The sequence below is a fragment of the Zalophus californianus genome, chromosome 1, assembly GCF_009762305.2.
Source record: "Zalophus californianus isolate mZalCal1 chromosome 1, mZalCal1.pri.v2, whole genome shotgun sequence".
In the NCBI taxonomy this organism is placed as follows: domain Eukaryota; kingdom Metazoa; phylum Chordata; class Mammalia; order Carnivora; family Otariidae; genus Zalophus; species Zalophus californianus.
In genome coordinates this window covers 152,651,930-152,678,347 of record NC_045595.1, presented here as the reverse complement: position 1 = coordinate 152,678,347, position 26,418 = coordinate 152,651,930, and the positions used below count along the sequence as shown (strand labels likewise).

The following is a 26,418-nucleotide window of genomic DNA, read 5'->3' as shown; positions in this document are numbered from 1 at the left end:
AGCCAGAACAGATGGATCGATTCCTCAAACCCAGAAACTATTAAAACTCAATCAAGATGAAATAGAAAACCTGAATAATCCTATAACCATTAAAGAAATTGAATTGGTAATTTAAAAGCTGAAAAAGAAATCTCTAGCCACAGATGATTTTACTAGAGAATTCTAGGCCGTTATACACAAAAATCCTCAACAAAACATTAGCAAATCAAATCCGGCAGCATTTTAAAAAATTATACACCATGACCAAATCCAATTTATTCCAGGTATGCAAGACTGCGTCAGCATTTGAAAATCAGTCAGTGTAACCCAACATTATCAACAGGCTAAAGCAAAAAACCAAAACAAACAAAAAGTATGACTGTACCAATTGATGCAGAAGAACATTTGACAAAATTCAACACCCATAAATGACAGATCTTCCCAGCAAACTACTAACAGAGTGAAACTTCTTCATTTGATAAAAAGCACCTACAAAAACTTAGTTAACACCATACTTAATGGTAAAAGAATGAATGCTTTCCCCCTACAACTAGGAATAAGGAAAGCATATCACACTAACCATTTGTATTTAACATAGTTTTATGAAAAAGAAAAGGCACACATATTTAAGGGAAAGAAATAAAACTGTCCCTATCTGCAGATAATGTGATTCTGTACATAGAATATCCCAAGGAATCTATAAGAAAACAAAACGCAAAACAAATAACCAGACTCTGAAGAAGTAATTTCAGCAAAGTGGCAGAGTGCAAAATCAACACAAAAAATTCAATCACGGGGCGCCTGGGTGGCTCAGTTGGTTAAGGTCTGCCTTTGGCTCAGGTCATGATCCTGGAGTCCCAGGATCGAGCCCAACATCGGGCTCCCTGCTCAGCGGGGAGTCTGCTTCTCCCTCTGCTCCTCACCCCACTCGTGTTCTTTCTCTCTCTCAAATAAATAAAATCTTTAAAAAAAATTCAATCACATTTCTATTTACTAAGAACAAATACATAGAAACCAAAACTTAAAACACAGTAACATTTATAATTGCTTCAAAGAAAATTAAATACTTAGGGATAAATCCAACAAAACATGTACAGGATCTGTATCCTGAGAATTAGAATATGCTCATGAAATAAATCAAAGTAGGTCTAAATAAATGAAAAAACATACCACGTTCACAGATTTGAAGACTCAAATAGTAAAGATGCCAGGTCTTCCCAAATTGGTCATAGGTTTAACACAGTTCCTATTAAAACAGCCCAGTGTTTTGTAGATATGTACCACTTTATCTAAAATTTATATGGAAAGGCACTGGGACCTGGAATAGTTAAAACAATTTCAAAAAAGAAGAAGAAATGGGAGAAACCACTCCACCAGTTAAAGCTTATTAAATAGCTACAGTGGTCACCATAGTATTGGTGGAAGAACAGATACCAAGATCAGTGGAACAGCTAAGGAACTCAGAAAGAGACCCACACAAATACGCCTAAATGATTTTTTCAAAGATGCAAAAACAATTCACTGGAAGGATAGCCTTTTCAACAAATGGTGATAGAGCAAATGAACTCTCAGGCATTATCTCAGAGAAATAAAAACTTACATTCACACAAAAGCCTGCAAAAAATGCTGTTTTATTTGTAATAGCCAAAAATGGAAAAAACTCAAATACCTTTCATAGCCTTCAATAGGTAAATGCTTAAACAAACTGGTATATCTGCACCATGGATGACTAGTCAGTAATAAAAAGGAATGAACTATTGATACATGCGACAACTTGGATGGATTTCAAAAAAGATATTCTGAGCAATAAAAACCAATCCTCAAATGCTACATACTACCTGACTCCATTTAAATACCATTCTTGGACAAAATTATAGAGATGGACAACAAATTAAAGATTAGGGACTTGGGGAGGTGGGAAATAGTGGTAGACACATCAGTCTACACATGTGATCAAATTGCATGTAACTAAATGTATGCACAGCACATACATGAATGCACGTACAACTGTTGAAATATGAGTAAGGTTGATGGACTGTATCGGTGTCAATTTGTGATACTGTGTAACACGTATGCAAGATGTTTGGAAAAATTTCCATATGGAAAAATTAGATGAAAAGTATATGGGAGTATCTATTATTTCTTAAAACAGGATATAAATATATAAATGATCTCAAAATAAAAAGTTAAAACAGGGGCGACTGGGTGGCTCAGTCAGTTAAGCGTCTGACTCTTAATTTCGGCTCAGGTCATGATCTCAGGGTTGTGGCACTGAGCCCTGCATCGGGATTCTCTCTCTCCCTCTTCCTGTGCCCCACCCCACTCACGCGAGCTCTTTCTAAAAAAAAAAAAAAAAAGTTAAAACAAAGGAAGAGAGCTGCAATCATGATCATAACTTTCTGTATTGGAACTTTGCAACTCAGTTTAGAAATCATCAGTCATTCACCCACTCAATACCTATAGTAGGCACTGTGCTAGGTGAGGGATTCAGAGTAAAAAAAAGCAGTCATGGCCCTGGTCTCATGAACTTCAGACTGGGAAAGAGGAAAATTGCTCATGCATGAAAAGGTCATTACATCTCAGTCATACACATGAGAACTGGACTCAAATTTCTAACAAGAAGAGTAAGGTAAAATAATTTCTAGAGTACTATTTGCTCATTAAAATTATTACGTATACTTTTTAACAGAACGGAAAATTCTTGTAACATTAAAAAGAACACAAAATATAAACTCATAAACCCATTAATATATGACAATTAATGACAACGTGTTTTTATATGAATAAACTTTTATTGAATTTTAGATAATTAGAAAGAATAAAGAAATGCAAGATAAATGCTTTCTAAACAACATCTGATAGCATCTTTTCTGTCATGGTATTTTCACTCTTCTTTATAAAAAGTATAGACATTCATTTATTTAAATTTTTACAAAGTCAAGAACGATCACATGGAAAAAATAAGTAACGCTAACATAAATTCAGCATCTCATCAATATCGAAATGGCTGCAATGGTTAGGTTCTGAGCTTAGCCCTCCCAGAAAACAGCATACGCAGCAGCTGCTGGTTTCCATTTATTAAAATGGGTCTGAGAATCAGGAAGCCACTCCCCGTGACGACTATTTTTGCAGGAAAAGAGGGCAGAAGGCATGGTGCGAAGAGGGAGTGAGAGACATCCCGGGAAAAAAATGATGCTCTTATCGAACCATGAGGTCGGCCTCGTAAGTAATTCAGAGAACGTTCTGGGATGAAATCATTTCTGTGCTGCTTAAAGTGTGATTAAGGCGAGACAGTCCCCGATACAAGTATGCCCAGATCCACACAGCACAAGACACGAGTGGGGAGTTTGTAAATTATCTGCTGAACTCCAAGGCCAGCCAAGCCAGGTAATTAATCACAGAAGGAGTCTCTTTACAGTGGTGTAAAATGCATTTGGGCAGAACTGCAACCCTGAGCTGTGACAAACATAGGGCAGACCCTCCCAGGAGCATTCTTGAAGGCATCCCTTTTGTCTTAATCTTATCTCTCTTGCAAAAAGAATTATTTTGGAAACAACAGAACAACTCCTGCCCTCCCTGTAACAACCTACTAACCTCCACTTGTCAAACAAGGAGAAAGTTATCTCCCTCAGTGCAAAAGGCATCAGGTGCTGCCTTCATTAAGGGTAACCCACTGTGATAGCCAGGGAGCCCCGGCCAGCCCTGTTCAGAGGCTGCCAGGAAGGCTCCAGTCCCTCACACCTGCCTTCCTGGTTCTACGTGGCCCATTCAACCCAGCTCCTTCGCCCGCGCGATGGGCCTCCCGCAGAGCCCCACAAACACAGTCACTGAACGTGCTGTTAATAATAATCTTTTCTTTCCTAGCCCTATGCCTCTCATGTATTTTTTTTAAAAAACAATAGTTTTCTTATAAAAAAATATTTTTCCAGGAAATAATGAGTGGTAATTATCATGGACCCAGAACAGACCCTAGAAAAACGCAGACAGGCAAGAATCTGTCAATATAGCAATATTCCAAATATGAAATTCATGGTTTAGGAAGACATAAATAAATAAATAGGAAGGGGCTTCTCAGAGAAGTTTCCTTTGTTTTCCTCCATTTCTTACTGAATTTTGTTTGTGTAAAAAAGTTTTGATTCTAGGATACAAGAGCCAGCCCTGTTGGGACCAATATGAACCATTCATGCCATTAAGCCCTCTAGACAAAGAGGGAACCACGATGATCCCAGGGTTGCTCATTATTTTTTATAAAGACAACTATATTTTTAAATAATTTCATTATTTAAACTTCACCTGGCACTTTAGTCTCTTGAAAAATAATTAAGTTAGGCATGAATTAAAGAACAAGCCCATCTGGACTGTAGTTTGGGTTTTAAGTGCTATTCTGCTCTTATATCTTTTTTCTTGGCTTGGCACATCTTTGAGATCCAGTTTTTTGAACAGAATGCTGGGACATCTGTGGTGGGGAAACGAGTCTTCAAGATGAAGAATTCCAGTTCATGTCACAAATTTCACTGGCCAGGTAACAGCATTGCCTTTTCCTTTGTGCTTTTTACTAGTATCCTTATAAGGAAAGTGTTTCTTTCCCCGCACTTGCTCACCCCCCTCCCCCTGCGTGGGGCACTCCACTGACCCTGTTATGAACACTCTGTCCGCCCAGGTACTATACCAAGGACCCAGCCCGACTCTGGGCTGGCACCATGACAGGGACAGCACCAATTCGCTCGAGTGTTGCTTGGCTGATGGTGTACGAGTGTGTATGCTGAAGCCAAGGCTTCCTGCTGACTGAGCCATTGCTCCTGGACACCACCTGCGGGGATGACCCTCTGTTGGCTGTCACTACTAGAGTCTTAGGCGGAGCTGGGACCACGTGGGTCCCATTAGCATAGATGGATGGGATGTTGGCATTGCCTGAGTGGAGAGAGAAAGACTGGCGTAAGTCACTGAAGTGGTTGAAGGTCTCCGTGTTCCTGGGAACTTTGGGATTGTTGCTCCAGTATCGACTGTTGTAGGTATTGGAAGAGGTCAATGTGTTGTTCTCTGAAGAGGATATCTCGGTGTGAAATGCTTTGGCAGAAGAAGAACATTTAGGTGGAAGATCATCCTCTCTGAAAAGGAATAAAAATAAAGTCGTCATCAGGATTTACTTGAATGTCACCCTACCCTCCTGCCCAGGACTCTTGCATCTTCTGCTAAGGCCAGTATGTCTGTGAGATACAAACCCTCAGGACAGATCAGACTATCATGAAAGCAAACACATCAGCCCTGGTGGCCTCGGCTCTGACACTCATTCCCTTTGAGACAATGCTCAAGAAAAATGTTCCCTCAGTTTCTCAATAGCCAAGGGTAGAAAAAGTAATGTCAAATGTCTCAGACTATACTTTCCAATATAACTGAAAAAAAATGTGTGTGAATATATATGTGTGTGTATGTATATATGTATGGGTATCTACCTATCTACCTATCTATCTATCTATCTATATATATATATATATATTTTGCTCTAAAAAGGAAAACAGACCTTGAAGAAAGACACTGAGCTTGTTGTGTAAAGAATTACAAGAGGCTAAGATAAGTCACTAATTTAAGATGTTAACTAATACATTCAACATTTATTGAGTACCAGGCATTCTACTAGATGTTTCATGTAAAAAAAAAAAAAAAAAAAAAAAAAAAGACACAGCTCCTATACCCCAGAAGCCTATGGCCAAACAAGAGTGCCAATCAATGCAAGAACATCTCCAAGTCTGAAAGGTTGGACAGGGACGAGAGTCAACTTCTGTGAGGAGGTCTTGAATCAGATCAAGGAATTTAGCAAAGAGGTGGATGTTTGGTGCTGGAAGAGGGTGGAGGCTTGAGCAAAGACCCTGAGGCATGAGCAGCTACGGAACAGACTGGAACACCAGTGACTGTGGAAGTGGTGAGAGAGGATCAGGGAAGCAGGGGAAGGTCAGATCCTGAAGGGCTGTGTGGATCATGCTAAGTAGACTGGAGTCATTAAAGCGTTTTCGACAAGGATATGATGTGGTGCAATGTGAGACAGAGCTTGAACTCCTCTATCCCCACAATATGCCAAGAGTCACTTTTCTTTAAAGATGATTTTCACATTGTTTTCTGAAGATGTTGAGACTGAACTCTCTCACAGCAAGCCATACTGCTTTGGCCGAGCTGTGTACACAGGTACGGGTATGCTCTTGGGGTGTTCCTTCTAGCTTCTGTTATAAATGCCAATGTCAACCACATTTCCTAAACTAACTTTTCTTCTGTGGCAGCCACCTTAACTCCACCCATCTTGGAACTACGGGAGGTAAAGGAATTCTTCACATGTGTCCTCCTAGTTGGGCACATATTGGACCCTCTTCCCCTTTCATGATCCGGTAAATAAAGCCGAGCAGTATCGTGAGGAAAAGCGAAATAATATACAAGAAAATATGACGTGGCTACTTTAACTATCTTGGCCATCACAGCCATTGGATTAGCAAAGAAATCTTAGCTGCCAAAATTAATAGAAATACAGACACTGGCAATGTAGGACAAATTGTCTGACACACAAACCTTATTTCATTAGGAATTTCTTCTTCCTCTTCCTCTTTATTTTTGCTTCTCCAGTAAAAGAATGCCCCTAAAATTAGTGCAATGCAAAAAATGATAATAACTGCACCAGTGCCAATGGCTCCAGCTATTAGTCCAATGCTCCTGGGCTGGGCTGCAAAATATATTTAAGGTAGATTTAAAGAACAAAAAAAAAGAGAGAGAGAGAGAGAGAGAGAAATAGCATACATTCATGCAACTTCATAAATATGTCAGTTTACCACGGAATCGTCTTAAAATTCACGAAATCGCCTAAAGTGTTGCGTCCTTATAAAATTAAACGCTGGTTAACCTTCTGTGGACTCACACACAGTAGGCTCACAGACACATGCTGAATGAGCGAACAGTGTAGGACTCACCACATCAGTAGAGCCACACTTAGAGCAGAACAGGCCAAAGATGCTCACCTGTCTGATCTGCCCAGAGGAACCCCGGCAATCAGTGGGATAATGCTCACCTCAGCCCAACCAGGGCACTACTTTTTTAAGTGGAATTCAAATAACCCAGAATTCTCAAATAAAGAGAAAATTTCTGCACTGCTTATTTATGACCTGCCCACCCAACAATTAAGCAGATATAAAGGGATAAGGAGAAAATACAAGAAGGTCTCACCGCGGACATGAGATAATTACAAGTTTTTATAATGTCAATAGTACTATGCAATCACTTGAAGACAAGCAACTGACTTTATTCTAATGACCCTGAGGAGAAAGACATTCTGCCATAAAGATGTCATATTGCTGAGGCTGAAAAGTATACTAATACATTTATAGAACATTTCAATAATTAATAAAACCAAAAGAATTTCTATTTTATCTTCAAACAACCTAAAAACAATTAAAAGAAACTTTTCATTCCCTGGTTTAACAAAGATCTTGGTGTTCCAGAATTTTATATACTTACGTGAAATAACCTGGAGATCCAACAGACAGGTGCTGGTTCCGATGGCATTCGAAGCCACGCACTGGTACAGGCCTGAAGACAGAGCACTGATGTTCCGGATGGTAACTGTCCCCTGGACCTGGTCTGTCACAAAAATCATAAGTGAGCAGGTAGGGGGAAAAAAATTGGAAAACCAAAGAAATCAGCAGGAAACCACAAAAATAAACACTGAAGAGTCATCCATAGCCTTTGCCGAGGAGATTCTCTTGGTTCATGAAAAGACTAAAATCACATCAAAGACCCAAAGACATGGAGGCCCTTCCTAAGTGCAATATTACAACTTAATCTGACGATTAGTCTGAGGTCCTAATTGTGGGTAGCCCTTCCTGAGGAAACAGTGGCTAAGGCCTGTCCTAGAGAATCTATGATCAGTAACACCAAATTTCAATTCTGAGGAAATGCGACAACCTAAAGATGAAGCTAAACTCATTACAGTCATGTTCACTTTATACTTGATGGAGAAAACATCCACTCTGTGCTCAAGGGTGTCGACTGTTACTTCCAACAACTATTTTAACTATAAGCCCAGATCCTCCACGAAGCAGACACCAAGATAAGTCAAAGGTTTAGTGGAAGAAATTCTAGTTCAGGAAATGGGAGAGGAAGCTGGGGAGGGTGGGAGAGCCTCTGACTGCAATGCAGGTTTGGACCCTGTGAAGAGGAGAGGCAAGGAAGGAGGGCCAGACAGGGAGCATCTCAGATTGCAGCATCATGTTAGGGAAGTCTCCATCAGGCTGCGGGGGAGGCCCGGCACTAAAATCACCTGTTAGAGGAGTCCTACACCTTGCAGGAATAGGACTGCATTCGCAGGCTCACTGTGCCCAGTCACTGGTTGGGAGCAGCCCTGGTGAAACCTGGTCTGGGTGCAAAGCAGTGGTAGATTCTGGAGGAAGCAGTTAGGGCTGTCTGTCAACTGTGTTCTCCACAGCAGGGGATGAGCAGGGCATTTTCAGGACCACCACACTGATATTGCTCAGAAATGTTTCAGTAGTTCATATTTTATTAGTTCATGAACATTAGCAGAGATTATTTCTTGTAAATAAAATGCAAATTATAGTAATAATAAAAAACTAAGATTAATAGTTGCTATTACTATGTGCCAAGCATTGGTTAAGCTTTTATAGTATTATCTTTTTTTTAAGATTTTATTTATTTGACAGAGAGAAAGAGAGAGAGATCACAAGTAGGCAGAGTGGCAGGCAGAGGGAGAGGGAGAAGCAGGCTTCCTGCGGAGCAGGGAGCCTGATGTGGGGCTCGATCCCAGGACCCTGGGATCATGACCTGAGCCGAAGGCAGACGCTTAACCGACTGAGCCACCCAGGTGCCCCTATAGTATTATCTTAATCTTTACAACGACGCTATGAGGTATTATTACTCATCCCACTGAACTGGTAAGGAGACTAATAAGGTTATACAGCTAGTGACACAAAATGGGAATTAGACGGGGTGCTGTCTTACATCTAAGCTCTAGGCTTCCCTGCCTCCCTTAGGCAGAACATAACACTACAGTCATCTCAACCATTCAAAATAGCTGCAAATTTAGAAGTGGAAAGCCTACTGATGGCACGTTTCTGGCACCAAGTCCATGTGCTCCTAGGGCAACACCTGGAGCTCCCCTTACCCTGGGCTATTTTTACGTGAAACTAACATTATCTTGTTTCTGCTGGCAATCTTCAATTCTATCTAGAGCAAAGGCCAAAGATGGATCAGCAAAAGCAGACCTAACCACAGCACTGCATGCATTTATTGGTTAAGTCATTTAAGAAATAATTATGTATTGAGCACCTTTCTGGAATTAACTTAAATAAACAAGCCAAGGAAAGAACATTTTTTTCTTGCTTTTGTTTCTGGTTTCTAATAGGAACATTTTTTTCTTTTTTTTTAAGATTTTATTTATTTATTTGACAGAGAGAGTGAGACAGCAGAAGCAGGGGGAGCAGTAGAAGGAGAGGGAGAAGCAGGCTCCCAGCCGAGCAGGAAGCCCGATGCAGAACTCTATCCCAGGACCCTGGGATCATGACCTGAGCTGAAGGCAGAGGCTTAACCAATTGAGCCACCCATGCGCCCCTAATGGGAACATTTAAAGGGTCAAATCCACATTAGATGGGTATCTTACTTATTCAGAATATGACGAAGAATTTGGACATTTGAATTGTACTGGACACACCAAGTCAATATATTCGGTGGTTACTTTGTTTGCACTTGTGTATTATTTCCTTTTCCTTAACAAACAACTCTGAGGGCTACCAATGTGTGAGAGCCTTTCAGTGAATTCACTCAATAGTTGGGCCAGTCTGAGAGGAAACTGTTTTCTCCTCCTGTGTTTTTGACTTGCTTTCCCAGGCCTTCATCAAATGCCCCCTTCAGCACCATGTATTCTCTAGTGCTGGCACTTAACCCCATTTGGTGTCATTTCTTGCCTATTGTCTCATTAAAAGAAGGGGCGGTGGGGGCCCCTGGGTGGCTCAGTCAGTTGAGCCTTCGACACTTGATTTCGGATCAGGTCATGATCTCAGGGTGGTGGGATCGAGCCCCTCATCGGGCTCTGTGCTCAGTGGGGAGTCTGTTTGAGATTCTCTCCCTCTGCCTCTCCCCTGTTCTCTCTCTAAAAAAGGGGGGGAGGGCTGGGTTTGTATTGTTCATCACTGCATCATCATCCTTCGAAGATACCTGGCACACAGGAAGGTGCTCAATAAATAAAGGAGTTACCTTCTCTTTAGTGTCTACTGTGTACCATATGTACTGTACTAAGAGTTATACATCTGTATCATCTAATTGTCAAAATCCTAGGTTTTAAGGGACGCCTGGGTGGCTCAGTTGGTTAAGCAGCTGCCTTCGGCTCAGGTCATGATCCCAGGATCCTGGGATCAAGTCCCGCGTCGGGCTCCCTGCTCAACAGGGAGCCTGCTTCTCCCTCTGCCTGCCACTCCTCCTGCTTGTGCTCTTTCTTTCTCTCTCTCTGACAAATAAATAAATAAAATCTTTAAAAAAAAATCCTAGGTTTTATATAGAGAACAAACTGAGGGTTACCAGAGGGGAAGTGGGTGGGAGATGGGTGAAATAGGTGAAGGGGATTAAATAGCACACTTAACCTGATGAGCCCTGGGTGATGAATGGAATTGTTGAATCACTATATTGTACACCAGAAACTAATATTACACTGTATGTTAACTATACTGGAATTCAAATAAAAAGCTAAAAAAAAAAAATCCTAGGTTTTCTATTCCCTACTTTTCAAAGATGAAAAAGCTCAGAGAAGCCACACAATTTATTCAAGATTACACAGTACAGAAATCTATAAAATCAGGTCTCTCTGTGTCCAAAGCTTATAAGCCCCATACATATGCTTGGTTTTCTAGTAAGGCATTTTAAACCACAGTATTCCATAGGGTGCATCGGCAGGATGTTTCCTAACCATGCAATGTTACACAGCAGCTAGTGTTAAACTAAGCTGTCTGCCCAACTCCATCTTCAATACATTACCAGATGTCACCAGGCAAGAAAACCATAATCTCTGGGCAACTAGCCCTACAATTCCAAACACTGTGGTGCTGTCTTCCTAAGCCCTGAAATTCTAGGAATTTGATCAGCTCACACCAAACCAGTAATGTTGTTGACCTTTTCACAGAGATAATTTGGGAAACTTTTAACAGCTGAACAAAGCAGCATTCTGGCATGTAGAAAGAGGTAAACTTTAAAGATTCTTGCTTTCAAAAGGTTATTTTTAAAAGGTGAAGTCACTGTTCTTCCTTTTATCTCTACCAACACAGACAGCACATGCAGATTGATGGAACAAATTCTTCCTGACTGAGGCTGACATAGCATGCTAGAGCTAACTCAGAATGTAACCAGGGAAGGAGGCACATGGATAAGAGAGGATTAGCCAGAAGCAGGACAGGGCTGTTTGTGTAGTGAAGGCAAAGAGCAGACGGGAGCCCCTCCTGAGCCAGCACCAGGGTGCTTCCAGCCACAAGCACAGGGCTCTTCCTCAAGTGAAAAGGACTAATTCTTCAACTCAATCTGTCACTTCACTGGGTCTGCTCTGGTGCAGAAGTAATTTGTTGAATCGAAGTTAGAAAACAAATGTTCTTATGATCTTCTTTCTTTTAAGGATAGGTAAAGTTCAACTGTGTGGAACCACAGTTTGGAAAGCACACATGACATCACAGCCCACGGTCAGTTCACAAGAACGATGCAGTTGGCCTAGGATGCCCTTCGGAACTACAGCGGAATAAACATGTGTCCATTTCCACGTCCATCCTTTTTCCTTAGGCCAGAACCATATTTCTGACTGCCTCAGGGATGGTGCACTGACGAAGAGCATGTGTTCTAGGCTCAGACAGCCTGGGCTGGGATCCGCCCTACCACCTACCAGCCGGTTTCCTCATGTGTGAAGCAGAGCTACCAACCTAGCCTCCATATTGTGGGTCACCGTGAGGGGGAAATGAGGTAATATGCGCAACAGCAGAGTATAGTGCCTGATAAAGCTTCGGTATAGGAATTCCATGCTGGCGTCACTTGGGAAACTTACATATATTTCTGAATCAATGGAAAATCAGTCAAGAAATTGGGAAAATGTTGGATGTCTCCAAATCCCCAACAGATATTAATACTCAGGATCTGAGGTTGAGAGACAGGAATTCCTAAATCATGAATTATTCTATACTTTTATATGATTTATGTACTTTGGAGTAATGAGTGGCCATAATAATAAAGTCAATCATTTCTTATATAAAAGTTCCAGAAGTGGGACATCTGGGTGGCTCAGTCATTAAGCGTCTGCCTTAGGCTCAAGTCATGATCTCAGGGTCCTGGGATCGAGCCCCGCATGCGGGAAGCCTGCTTCTCCCTCTCCCACTCCCCCTGCTTGTGTTCCTCTACACTGTCTCTCTCTCTGTCAAAAAATAAAATCTTAAAAAAAAAAGTTCCAGAAATATCCTGTAATAAAAAAATAATAATGAATACATGATTTCTTGTTATTTGAACCAATTATTAGTACAAAAGTATAAACTTCAATACTATGTAAGAATGATCTCAACCTGATACATTTGATAATTAAAAAATAGTAAAAAAGGGAATATCACAAAATAAAGGCCAAATTAAAATCTATTTAAAAATTCAAAGATATCACAAATACTTAATATTTAAACTGTCATTCTAAAAGAAAATTTTAAAACACTATGTAGCACTAAGTGTACTATCCAATAATCTTGATCTTTTTTCATGCCAAATATTCCAGACATAGAAAATTTTATTTCATTTTTGAGTTGATATTTGTTGAATTAAGATGTAGATGAAGAAAGGACAGGGAAAGGATCTGTCCCCATTAAGAGACTATCCAAAGTATCTTTGAGGCACACATTAAGATACATGCTGCTTCCTATTAGCTCTTTTTTTAATTTATTTAATAATGAAAATATTTTCTGTTTGCTCTGCTTTCGCTTTGCCATTGAAACAGATACCACTATTGCCAATTCAGATTTTAAATTCATTTGATTTCATGTCAGTGTATTTCCAAACCAACATTCCCAACTTCTTCTCTTTGCATTTCTGCTATTGAAGTATTTACAAAGAACTGAAGTCCACAGCAAATATTCAAACACCGGAAAACAATGATGAACATTACTGGGCAATATGTGAATAATGTAATATTTGGAACCCCCAGTATTAACATTACATAGAATCACACATCAAAATTACCAAGCTAAGGACTTCTTTTGCTTTTAAAACTTCTTATTTCCCAAATACCACTCACAAGGCATGTGTATAAAATATACTATGTATATAAACTTATTAATATTTACTTGCAAGACTGACTCACCATTAGCAACAGACTGGGGCACAACTACACACTTACAACATGGCAACAGCTACAAGCAAGACCGATTAAATCAGATCATGACAGCTTCTCTCCTACTCACTTCTGTCCAGGTTCCCAGAAAATGTTGACTCTGAGTGTTCTTGCTTTTAATTTGACATCAGTGGATTCTTTTGAATCAATATATCTCTATGTTGACTGTTAAGCTTTAATTCTCAAAGAAGAGTACTTAGTGCTCAAGAAATGTTACCTTTTATCATTACCTTGGCCCCCGGAGGACCACTAACTCACTCACTACCTTCCTTAAGCAAATCTTAAGTATTCCTTCTCTGAGTTAATACAGTTGTTATTCATTCAATGGGCCTAAAACAGAAATCTGAGTTAACTCTGACTCTTCTCCGAGTCCCATGTCTTGTTGATTTTTTGTCTTCAGTCTCTCCTGAATCCTACCCTCCACACCTCCCCGACCCTTCTCCATCCCCATCACAAGGGCCTTAGTTCCAGTTCTCCTCCTTTCATGATGGAGCTATTATCAAGGTCTCACATCTATGACCAGGCTATCAATCGCACACCCTGACTGCTGCAGCTGTTTCTAAAATGCAGATCTGGATATCTTTTCTTGCTTTATAAATGCCTGGGAACACCCACAGTCTCAAAGACAATGCCCAAACCCCCTGAATGCTATACAATGCTTTTCACAATCTGGATCTGAACTTTCCAACCTCCTCCCTCACCAAACCCTCATGAATCTTTATGTCAGCTTCATATATTTTTCTCACCTAAAAGCATCAAACTTACATTTGCAGGATTTTTTTTGCATGGCTCCCTCTACTAATAATATCCCCTTTTACCTGGTAAAACTTCTACTCATCCTTTAAGATGCATTTCTTTTCAGGAAACTCTTTCCCTATAAAGTTCTTCCTAGACTCTTTGGGGGAGAATAAAGGTTAACAGTAAACACTTTTATAGCATCTGATATTCAGTATACTAAAATTACCTATCTCTGTCTCTCCATTAAACAGTGAACTCTAGAATAAAGATACATCTCTATGTTTCTATTTCTCTACTTTCCCAAACACCCTACCCTTAAGTAGTTACACAGAATAAGGGTTGGGTCTGTGTGTGTACATATGCATACACAGGCACACATATATTCAAAGAATGGACAACTGCATAAACAAATCAATATAGTTGTGACAATTACTGGTATTTAATTTTTAAAGAGGGAGGACTGAACATTGCATGGGGTCTGCTTCTTTATGTCAGAGGGCAAAAACAGGAAAAATTTGCCTTCAGTCAGAATAACATCTTGATAAGGAGGAAATAAGTACCTATTTATTCAGCAGCTGAAGTGGGTGAGAACTATATTACTCCCCATGAAAGAATTATGGAAACACTCACTGGGAAGGGAATTAGCAGTGGCAATTCAAGGAGAATCAAGATTCCTGAGGCTTCAAATGTGGCAAAAGAATTGCAGTGCTTTGTATGTAGACACTGGACAAACTTGGTAATATGACAGTGTTACTACCGTAATGTTTGAGACACTCTCCTGCTCCATCTAAGTTCTCCATACTAAGTTCTGCAGAGTTCTCAAGCAAGCAGCAAGCAGGAGAGTTAATCACTTCTCTTCACTGTATTAAATTATGAAAGGATGACAATTCCTTAGGAACAATGAAGGAAAAAGGCATGATTAAAAAAAAAAAAACACTGAAATAATCAGTAGACGGTATGGAGAAAGGGCAAAAGAAAAAGCTTGATAGATAAAAAACATAAAATATTAGAAATTAATCAAACTATATCCATTATCACAATTCACATAAATGGATCCAATCAATTAAAGAACGAGGCTCTCAGATTGTAGATTGAAAACCAGATTAAATCCAAACACATGCTGCTTACAAGCAATACACCTAAGACTTAAAACATGGAAACCTGAAAGTAAATGAACCATAAAATAGAAACATACCAGCAAAATTAACCAAAGAAACCTACTGTAGGAATTTTAATAACAATTAAAATAAGGCAAAAATGCATATTAAGCATAGAAAATCAGGGCGATATAACACTCTGTAAGCAGATAATGACAAATAACTGGGGGTACGTTAAAAAAAATTGGCAATAACTGCAAGGACAAAGTGACAAATCCACAATCCTGTGTGACTTTTAAACACATCTCTCTTATAAAATAATAACTGAAACAGATAAGACATTGGTGAAGATAAACAATATCTGAATAATACAATTAACAAGTTTCTCATTATATACACAGCCATACCTTGTTTTATTGTACTTCACAGATAACTGCATTTTTTACAAATTGATGGATTGTGGCAACCTTGGGTTGAACAAGTGTATTGGTAGCATTCTCCAAGAGCATCTGCTCAGTTTGTGTCTGTGTCACCTTGTGGTAATTTTCACAATATTTCAAACTTTTTCATTATTATTATATTGGTTATGGTGATCTTTGATGTTACTATTGTAATTGTTTGGGGGTGCCATGAAGTGCACCCATATAAGACAGTACACTTAATGGACAAAGGTTTTGCTCCAGTGACTGGCCATTCTCCCATCTCTCTCCCTCACCCCAGGTCTCCTTCTTCCCTGAGACAGGCTAATTAATAACCCTACTATGGCTTCTAAGTGTTCAAGTGAAAGGAAGAGCCACACATCTCTACTTTAATTCAAAAACTAGAAATGATTAAGCTTAGTGAAAAAGGCATGTTGAAAGCCAAGATAGGTCAAAAGTTAGGCCTCTTGCACCAAACAGTCGGCCAAGTTGTTAATACGAAGGGAAAACTCTTGGGGGAAATTATAAGTGCTACTCCAGTGAACAAATGAATGACAAGAAAGCAAAACAGCTTTACTGCTGATACTGAGAATGTCTGAGTGGTCTGGGTAGAAGATCAAACCAGCAATAACATTCCCTTAAGCCAAAGCCTAATCCAGAGCAGGGCCCTAACTCTCTTCAATTCTAGGAAGGCTGAGCGAGGTGAGGAAGTTGCAAAAGAAAAGCTGGAAGCTAGCAGAGGTTGGTTCATGAGGTTTAAGGAAAGAAGCCGTCTCCATAACATGAAAGTGTAAGGGGAAGCAGCAGGTGCTGATAGAGAAGCTGCAGCAAGTTTTCCAGAAGATCTAGCTCAGATAATTCATGACGGTGGCCACACTAAACAACAGATTTTCAATGTAGTCAAAATAGTCTTCTACTGGAAGAAGATGCCAGTTAGGACTTTCATAAATAGAAGTCAATGCCTGGCTTCAAAACTGCAAAGGACAGGCTGACTCTTTGGTTAAGGGCTAATGCAGCTGGTGACTTTAAGCTGAAACCAATGCTCATTTACCATTCTGAAAATCCTAGGGCCCTTAGGAATTACCCTAAATCTACTCTGCCTGTGCTCTATAAAGGGAACAACAAAGCCTAGATGATAGCACATCTAGGTTTACATGGTTTACAACATGGTTTACTGAGTATTTTAAGCCCACTGTTGAGACCTACTGCTCAGAAAAAAAAGATTCCTTTCAAAATATCACTGCTCGGGGCGCCTGGGTGGCTCAGTTGGTTAGGCATCTGCCTTCAGCTCAGGTCATGATCCCAGGGTCCTGGGATCGAGCCCTGCATCGGGCTCCCTGCTCCGCGGGAAGCCTGCTTCTCCCTCTCCCACTCTCCCTGCTTGTGTTCCCTCTCTCGCTGTGTCTCTGTCAGATAATACACACACACACACACACACACACACACACACACACACACATATATATATACACATACACATATATATCACTGCTCACTGACAATGTATCTGGTCATCCAAGAGCTCTGATGGAGATAGACAACATGGTTAATGTTGTTTCTGTGCCTGCTAATACAACATCCATTCTGCCAACCATGGATTAAGGAGCACTTTTGACTTTCAAGTCTTACTATTTAAGAAATACATTTCATAAGGCTGTAGGGGCTATAGGTAGTGATTCCTCTGATGGATCTGAGTCCGGAAAGGAGTCACCATTCTAGAAGCCATTAAAAACATTCATGATTCATAGGAAGAAGTCAAATAGCTTAACAGAATTTAGAAGAAGTTGAGTCCAACCCTCATGGACGACTTTGAGGGGTTCAAGACCCCAGTGGAGGAAGTAAGTACAGATGTGGTAGAATTAGAAGTGGAGCTGAAGATGTGACTGAATTGGGGCAATCTCATGATAGAATTCTTAAAGGATGAGCAGCTGCTTCCTATGCATCAGCAAAGAAAGTGGTTTCTTGAGATAGAATCTACTCGTGGTGAAGATGCTGTGAAGACTGTTGAAACAACGACAAAGGACTCAGAATCTGACATAAACTTACATGACATGACAGTGGCAGGGTTTGAGAGAACTGATTCCAATTTTGAAGGAAGTTCTACTGTGGGTAAAATGCTATCAAAAGAGCATCACATGCTACAAAGACAGCATTCATGAAAGGAAGAGACCATCAATGTGGCGAACTTCACTGTTGTCTTATCGTGAGAAACTGCCACAGCCACACTAACCCTCAACGACCACCCTCATCAGTCAGCAGCCATCAAGACGGAGCCAAGACCTTCTACAAGCAAAATGATAGTAACTCACTGAAAGCTCAGATGATGGTTGGCATATTTTAGAAATAAAGTACTTTTAAATGAAGGTACATGCATTGTTTTTTTAGAGATAATGCTATTGCACACTTGACAGACTACAGTACAATGCAAACATAACTTTTACATGCACTGGGAAACCAAAGAATTCACTTGACCCACTTTACTATGATATTTGCTTTATTATGGTGGTCTGCAACTACACCCACAATATCTGTGAGGTGTGCCTGTATCTCCATCCTAGCACCTGTAACTGGACATCATAGCTCTCACTATCCTCTGCTTCACTTGCTCCACTCAAAACACACTGGCCTCTGTGCTGTTCATCCAAAACACAAGGCGCATTCTGGCCTCAGGGCCTTCAGATGGCTGTTCCCTCTGCCTGGAATACTCTCCAGCCCCCATATTCACAAAGCTCATTCTTTCATCATTTTTACATCATCCTTAGGTTATCATCCTCTTGGTGAGATTTACCCTAAGCACTTTATTCAACATTGCAGCAGAACTCATGCCCCAACGAATCCATTTTACCTTCCTCCATGTTTTCCCCCCAGAAGGCATCATATGATAATAAACTGTGATTTACTGATTCGTTACATTCAGTCTCCACCCACTAGAAAGTAAGTTCTATCAACGAAAGAAGCATTTCTGTTCTGTTCTCCACTTTATCTCCAGCAGCTAGAACAGTGTCTGGAACCTAGTAGGTGTCTACCATATATTTGTTGAATGAATAAATGAACAACAGAATTAATATCAGTATACAAAAGTATAAAATCGAAAGCTTGATTTAACAAGATTGATCCAAAAAATAAAGATGAAAAAGCATAAACAGAATAATGAAAAAGGAAATATAATAGAGTTTTAAAATATACAAGAAAATAATACTAATGATAAAAACATTAGTATTTATTAAATGCTTATTCATGCCAAATGCTGTTCTAAAAGCTTTGCACATGTTTTCATTTAATCTTTATTCCACCCCCGTGAGGGAATTAGTATTATTGTGTCCATTTTACATGTAAGAAAACTAAGGCACAAGGTCACATTACCAGTCACCCCTGGAGCCAGGATTCCAAATCACATCCTCTGACTCCAGAACCTGCACTCTTAACTACATTCTCCTGACTTCATAGAATATATGAACAACTTAATGCCAATATGTATAAACTCAGACAAAAAAAAAAGATGTTTTCTAGAAAAATAGAGAAGAGGGGTACCTGGGTGGCTCAACCAGTTAAGCATCTGCCTTCAGCTGAGGTCATGATCTCAGGGTCCTGGGATGGAGCCCTAGATGGGGCTCCCTGCTCAGTGGGGGGTCTGTTTCTCCCTCTCCCTCTGCCCCTCCCCTCCCCAGTTATGCATGCACTCTTTTTCTCTCTCAAATACATAAAATCTTTTAAAAAAAGAAAAAAATAGAGAAGATACAGAAAATCTAAGTAAACTCATATCACTAGAAAAATACCTACTAACAGTAGTCAGTAGTCAAAAATCTACCAACAAAATATAACAGCAAGGCAAAGCTTTTACAGGCAAATTTACAAAATCATCAAATAATCTCCATCTTATTCATACTATTATCAGAGTATAGAAAAAGAGGGAAAACTGCCTAACTCATTTTATGAGACCCTTATATAATCTGGTACTAAAATTGAACCAGGGCAATGGAAGACAGAAAAAAAAAACCATAAGCCATTCTCACTTATGATCACAAATGCAAAAGTTCTATTAAAATGTTACCATACCAAATGGAGCAGTTTATTAAAAAATAATCACAATCATATAGACTTTATTCCAGAAATGCAAGGATATTTAACATTAGAAAATATGTTAATGTCACTCACTCACTGGCATTTTGGGCCAGATAATTCTTTTCTATTTTTTCTCAGATTTTATTTGAGAGAAAGAGAACAAGTTGGGGGGGGGAGGGAAGAACACAGGGAGAGGGAAAGCAGACTGTGCTGAGCATGGAGCCTGAAATCGGGCTCAATCTCACAACCCATGAGATCATGATCTGAACTGAAATCAAGAGCTGGATGCTCAATAACTGAGCCACCCAGGTGCCCCATGGGCCAGATAATTCTTTATTGTGGTGGCATCCCTAGCCCCTACCCACTAGCTGCTGGTAGCACCCTCTTGTATCAGTTGTGATAACCAAAAATGTCTCCATATACTGCCAAATAAAACTGTCCCAGTTGAGAACCACTGAGGCAGGTGTTGGTGAACTGTGACACAGGCCCAGACACTTACTGAAACCTGGGCAAGTTGTGCAGACCTTAGAAGCACAGGCCAAACAGTACTTCATATTTCCTAAGAACAAAGACGTTCTTTACATAACCACAGTACAAGTTCCAAAGTGAAGAAATTTAACATCAATACAGTAGTATTACCCAATCTACAGTGTACACTCAGATTCCATCAACTGTACCAGTAATGTCTTTTCTGGCTCTTTCTTCCCCTGTCCAGATTCTAATCCAGGATTCTGTATTGTATTTTCTTAACTCCTTGGTCTCTTTCAATCTGGAACAGTTTTGTCTTCACCTCTGTTTGATGTTTCCTCATGACTGGATTCAGATTATGTGTTTGTGACAAGAATACCACAGAAATGATGCTGTGTCCTCCTCAAGGCATACATATATTAGTAGGCACAGGATATCAGTTTCTAACAGTATTGGTAATGTTCACTTTGAACACTCGGTTAAAGTCGTTATCAACCAGGTCTCTCCATTATAAAGTTATCTTATAATTAATAAGGAATATGTGGGGGCACACTTTGGAACTATGTAAATATCTAGTTCCTCATCAAACTTTTGCCCACTATTTTGACACCAGTGGTGATTTTCAAACTCCACTGTTCCTTCTACAAACATTAGTTGTCATTCTAACCCTAAGAAAACACATTTCCTTCTCTCCCATTTATTTATGCATATCAGCAAGGATTCGGGGATTTTCATTTTATTCAATAGATTATATATTTATTTTAATTTTCAAATTGTCCCAGATTTGGCCAAAAGGAGCTCCTTCAAGCTAGCCCCTACACACAAGGACAATTCTAATCCCCAAATATTATGCCCCTGTTACTAATTTGACTTCTAGAGTGCCCTTCCCTGATGTCAAATATTCTTTTCTCAGAGAATACATCTTGAGTTTATATTAAACACCTGCAAACATATTAGTAAAGTGTTTTTAAAATCTGTTATTTTAGTATTATATACTATTTTGAGATCTATTTTATAAATATCAGTACCAAGAGGTAAATTTAAATAAAAAATCTGATTCACTTAATGTACATTATGATAAATGAAGTTATTCAAAGTAATTCTGATAACTAATCCAGAGTTTGAATTACAAAAGCCAAACATTTTCTTCTTTAGCATTAAAGTTCACTTTCCTACCTAAAGTACTAAAAAATATTTAAGTTGCAAAGAAGATACCAAAAAACTTGACTGATACACTTATTCAAAGACAAAGAGATGTGACAGGCTCTTTCTACAGTGTATTTCTCAACTTACATACAAACAACCACTCTTAAGCATTCACTTGTAATTCCAAACCCAGCCCAATATTTCACAGAAATGTTTTTAATATAAATCATAGAATCTCAGTGCTGATACAAAGAACATTGGAAATGATTATTTAATCCCCTTATTTTAAAAAAAGGCTACACAGGCCCAGAGAGGTAAACTGTCACTGGAAATACATACTGGAAAAATCTGGAATTTAAATATGGTTTTCAGGATTTCAACACAAGAGCTAGATTAAACATGCCACTTACATGTAAATAGTGAGATTAACAAGTTAGTTCACAAAAAAAGCTATTTACCCCACAGTGTGGCTGAAACATTTAGCAATTTAGCAATCCATGGGGAACGACGGTATTGCAGTAATCATTACCAGAGTAAGTCAGAAGTTATTATGCCCCTGTCACTGAGAAGTTTTTTTAAATAATTAATTTTGAGCTGAGTAAATTAAAAAATGATGGAAAGGTCCATTAATATTTCTGTTGGGATTCTTACAGAAACCTTACAGGCTCTTACAGGGCTGGTGGCCCTGGTTCTTTCATATGCTACCTTTACCACACAAGTTAGGACTTTGCGTTTCAATGACGGCCATCGACCATCAATAGGATTCAAGCTTATCAGCAATAATTCAGGTTGTTTGGGACCCCTTCATTAACTGCCAACTCTTTAACTTAAGATTTATACACGTGCCCTGAGAATGCTACAAGGAACATACCCTGTATCACAGATGATGCAACACTCAAGGCCGCTAAATTTTATTTTGTTGGAATAGAAGATTTTATATACAATTCTGTAATTTTCCCTCATTCTATTTTATCAGTTTTCCTCAAATTTTCTAGAGTATTTCCTTTATTAACCAATTTAAATCGCTCGATTTACATGTAGAAAATCATCGATGACACTCATGTCTCCTCCTTCTTTACCTGTTTGGTGGGATCAACTCCTGGTTCTCCCAGGATCTGAGATCTTTTCCTGTTCTCTTTCCCATCTTCTTCCTCTAACTAGACTTGAGGCTGAAAACAGGATGATTGACCGCCCCCCATGATCATGCTGATGTTTCTCATACTAAAACAGGCAACTGTGCCTCAAGAAGAAAGTGGTTTCTCAGTGATAAACTTCAAGGATTATTTTACAGTTAACAATATAAAGAAGGCACCATTTAGCTATTTTAAATCTTCACTGTAATAGAATGGAATTTCCATATATAGTTACCACTGGATGAGATACATAAAAGCAGCACATGAGAGAGAAAATGTTTTATTCTCTTTAAAGTTGAAAACACAAAATGATTTAGATAGCTTTTTAGCAGTTACAGATACAGTGTGTTATTTTTCAAAATCTATTAAACTTAATTACTTCATGAGTCTTAGAATTTTAATTTTGCATGGTAACTGATCAAATGGGTAAAGCAACACCATACATACCCTGAGTGGCTGTTGGAGGTAGTTTGAGGGTATTGTCTAACTTCTCCCAAAGGTAAGTTGGCCGAGGGATGCCCTCCTCTGAGCTGCAGAGCAGGATGACATCGCTGCCGATATCCTGGGATCCTTGGATTTGGCAGTGTGGGGCAGAAGGGGGAACTATAATAGGAAGAGTAAGGAATAAAGATGCATTTACTGTAAGCCAACTGATGACGGAAAGGACATCAACATTCAGGGTGCTGGAACCTCAGACAACAATGTTTGTAGGACACATACCAGAAGACTACCACATGAGGGAAGCCTGTGGCTTGTCAGGTACTATTCACGGAGCTTGGGTACAGGTGCAGGACCCCCAACTTCAGCTCGCAGGGGGCAAACATGTAAAAGGGGCTACACCCTTTCATTCTATTTTCAAGGAATCTTATGGTCTTGGTTTCACTCTCCTTCCTCTAAAGAAGAACGTTTAAGGTCTTTAGGCCCACAGGTGGCCTTCAGAGACATTAGTGAGCACACACATGTATGCAGCAGCATGATTCACAGAGGCCAAAGGAAACAGCCCAAGTGTCCACGGATGGATGAACAGATAGACAAAATGTGGTACATACATACTATGAAACATTATTCAGCCTTGACTAGGAAGGGAATTCTGACACATACTACAGCGTGGATGAACCTTGAGAATATTATGCTAAGTGAAATAAGGTGGTCATAAAAAGAGAATTATTCTCCTTCTGTGAGGCACCTAGAGTAGTCAAATCCACAGAAACAGAAAATAAAAAAGTGGTTACCCACGGCTGGTAGGAGAAGGAAATGTTGTTTAATGAGCACAGTTTTAACCGGCTGAGCCACCCAGGTGCTCCCATGAGCACAGAGTTTTAGTTTTGCAAGATGAAGAATGCTGGAGATTGGTTGCACGGCAATGTGAATGTACCTAACACCACAGAACTGTACGCTTAAAAACTGGCCAAGATGGCAAGTTTCATGTTGTGTGGATTTTACCACAATTAAAAAATATTTTTAATTCCTGAAAGAAGCCACTTTTAGAAAAGATATTTCAAGGAAGAGCAACCAATGACCCAGGGAGCTACTCTCTGAACAAGGTTCTTTGTTACTTTACAAACAAAACCCAGACAGGCCTAATTTATATTATTCTGCTTTGTAGTGGGGGAAGTTAGAGTAAGGTTCACGTATGTCTACTGCTTGGTCGTAACTCAGTGGACATGTTAAGGCAGATAAGGACACAAAGGACATGAAATAAAAAATTACCCAAAAAGAGCAGTAAAGGAAGAAGGTGGTGCTTTGCAAGAAGAATGCAAGCGAATAAAAATATAAACTAAGACCACAGCTTGGAGTCTCATGCTGGGGTACATAAGAAGTAAAGTTTAAATCCAAGTGATGATGTACTACTTGCTTAATGACTTTTCAACAAATGTGTTCAACCTTTCAAAAATGAATGTATGAATGCATAAAAGGTAAGTGCAGTAGACATAGGCGCCAGGAAAGAAAGCGGGTGGGGGCAGAGAGAACAATGAAAGGGTATAAGGTAGGAAAAGTAAAAAATCTCAGAGAATCATAACTGCTGTGATGGGGTAAACCAATCTCCTCAATTATTGCCTTCATCATTGCCACTATGATGCTGTCAAGGAAACCCAAAACAATTCTTTGAAGGTAGCAGTAACTATAAGATAAATTAAGGCACTTTTTTTCTTCCTTTAAAAATTGAAAAAATAAACTTAGATACTGTGGGAAGACAGTTATCTAACTTAGAGGTATAAACATCAGAAAAACATTGAAATTCCATCAATACTCTGTATTCAGTACTCAAGCATTTTTAAATCTCCATATTTAATAAAAATCTGTATTAAACATTCTATATAAATATACAACATATAAAATATAATGTAACATACATGATATAAAAATAATATAATTAAAAATTCTACAATTTTAACCATATTACAGTATTTCTAGGATAGAAATCCCCAACCCGGTCCTTAGTTTTCTTATTTTGTTTGAAGACTAGGAAAACAAGGCACCAAGGCTATAGCATTTTGTCACCCAAAAAGGGAAAATGGCAAAAAGCCTCAGTACTGATATTCTCAAATAACTCAACAATGGGAGGGAAACGGAAGGGCAAAATTTGCCAAGGATAAGGGAGTAGATTCTGAGACATGAATAGGATGGAGGACAATCAAGAGCAGCAGCCTTCTCTACCACAAGTATGCATTTAGGAGGCAGTGTTTTATTTCAGAGGCAGAAGTGAGAAATAAAAAATGTTTAGAATGGACTTAATTTAGTATGAGATAGTCTAACTATACCGTATAATGGGAGAAGTGAGACAAGAGATCTACATTTTAATCTTAGCTTTATTGTTCATTGTCTATGCCACCTTGAAAAAGGCCCTAAATCTGTATGGTCTCAGTACTAAGACCAAATTGATCAAATAACTTACCATTCTTAGACTTTTCAGAGTAAAAGGAGGTCTTACTGAAATTACACCAGGACATGAGGTGTAAGCCGAGAACTGTGGGGAGCCTACTCAGTGTTATGTAGACGTGCAATAATCATTTTCTTCTCACATGTGCTGAAACTTCTACTTCGTACTCAGAATAAATGATTCTTGATTTAACTTACTCTCAACGATAAGTCCTAACCCGTAAACGCTGGAGAAAAGCGACAGGCCACTTGTGATATTGGGTATCACAAAGGGTATTTTACACCCTTTCTCCACTTTCAGAACAAATCATTTAAGAAGATTTAGAGAGCCACCAGAAGTGGAGAAACGGATGTGAAGATGATGTGTAAAAAGCAGAGAGAAGCAGAGTCCAAACAGGGCAGACAGGAGAGGAGACTGGAAAAGGACATGATCAGAGCAAATGTGTAGAAGGATGGGCAGAAATAAATACGCTCAAGAGAAAAGTCGTATCATAAGCAAAACCAAGGTGCCTGGAACATCCCATCACTCACCTAAAACTGTGAGACCGGTGACCCCAATGTTTCTGCCCCCTCTATCTGGAAGGTTATTGACCAAACATTGGTAGGTGCCTGTATCTGATAGTTGAGTGTTATTAATGAAGATAGAGACATTGGTGGCTGGCATGGTGCCTGTAAATCCTACCCTACCATGGAACCGGGGGGCACCATCAAACATCTGTCCACCCTGATACAGAATGACCTGAAAAAGAAAGCAAAATAAATAAATAAGCCACTACACCCCCTTCTAGACACATAGCACATAACAATAACCAACTGGTAGATAGTGGACTGCACCAAACATTGGAAAACTGAATTTCTCATCTTATAGTTGTCACCCACTTGTTACTACAGCACCAGTGCATAGGTATATTCTGGGATTCTAAATTCTCATATCCCAAGTTGGAATAACACTGTTCCCTTGTCTAAGTCATCACAATATAGAAAATGTCTTGAATGCAATCCTACTATCAGCCCGTAAATATTTTTATTCAAATAATTCCAAAATAAAAAGTTTAAAAAATCAGTACTCCATTCTCATGCTTAATAGAGTGACAAAACGATAGATCATAGTC

The 26,418-nt window shown here is 39.3% G+C and overlaps 1 protein-coding gene across 4 annotated transcripts in view; it reads right to left on the bottom strand.

Annotated features, from left to right (window-relative positions):
* Positions 1-2,751: 2,751 nt before the first annotated feature.
* Positions 2,752-26,418, bottom strand: part of IGSF11 (immunoglobulin superfamily member 11) — a 200,510-nt gene continuing 176,843 nt past the window's right edge. For 3 of the 4 annotated variants that reach the window (XM_027586072.2, XM_027586071.2, XM_027586070.1), the window contains 5 exons: positions 25,838-26,045; positions 22,874-23,029; positions 7,474-7,596; positions 6,535-6,685; positions 2,752-5,087 (listed from right to left, as the gene is read on the bottom strand). In XM_027586072.2, the coding sequence (XP_027441873.1) occupies positions 4,643-5,087; positions 6,535-6,685; positions 7,474-7,596; positions 22,874-23,029; positions 25,838-26,045 (1,083 nt within the window). In that variant the 3' untranslated portion in view covers positions 2,752-4,642. The remainder of the gene's footprint in view (positions 5,088-6,534; positions 6,686-7,473; positions 7,597-22,873; positions 23,030-25,837; positions 26,046-26,418) is intronic. The other variant, XM_027586073.1, reaches the window with a different exon arrangement.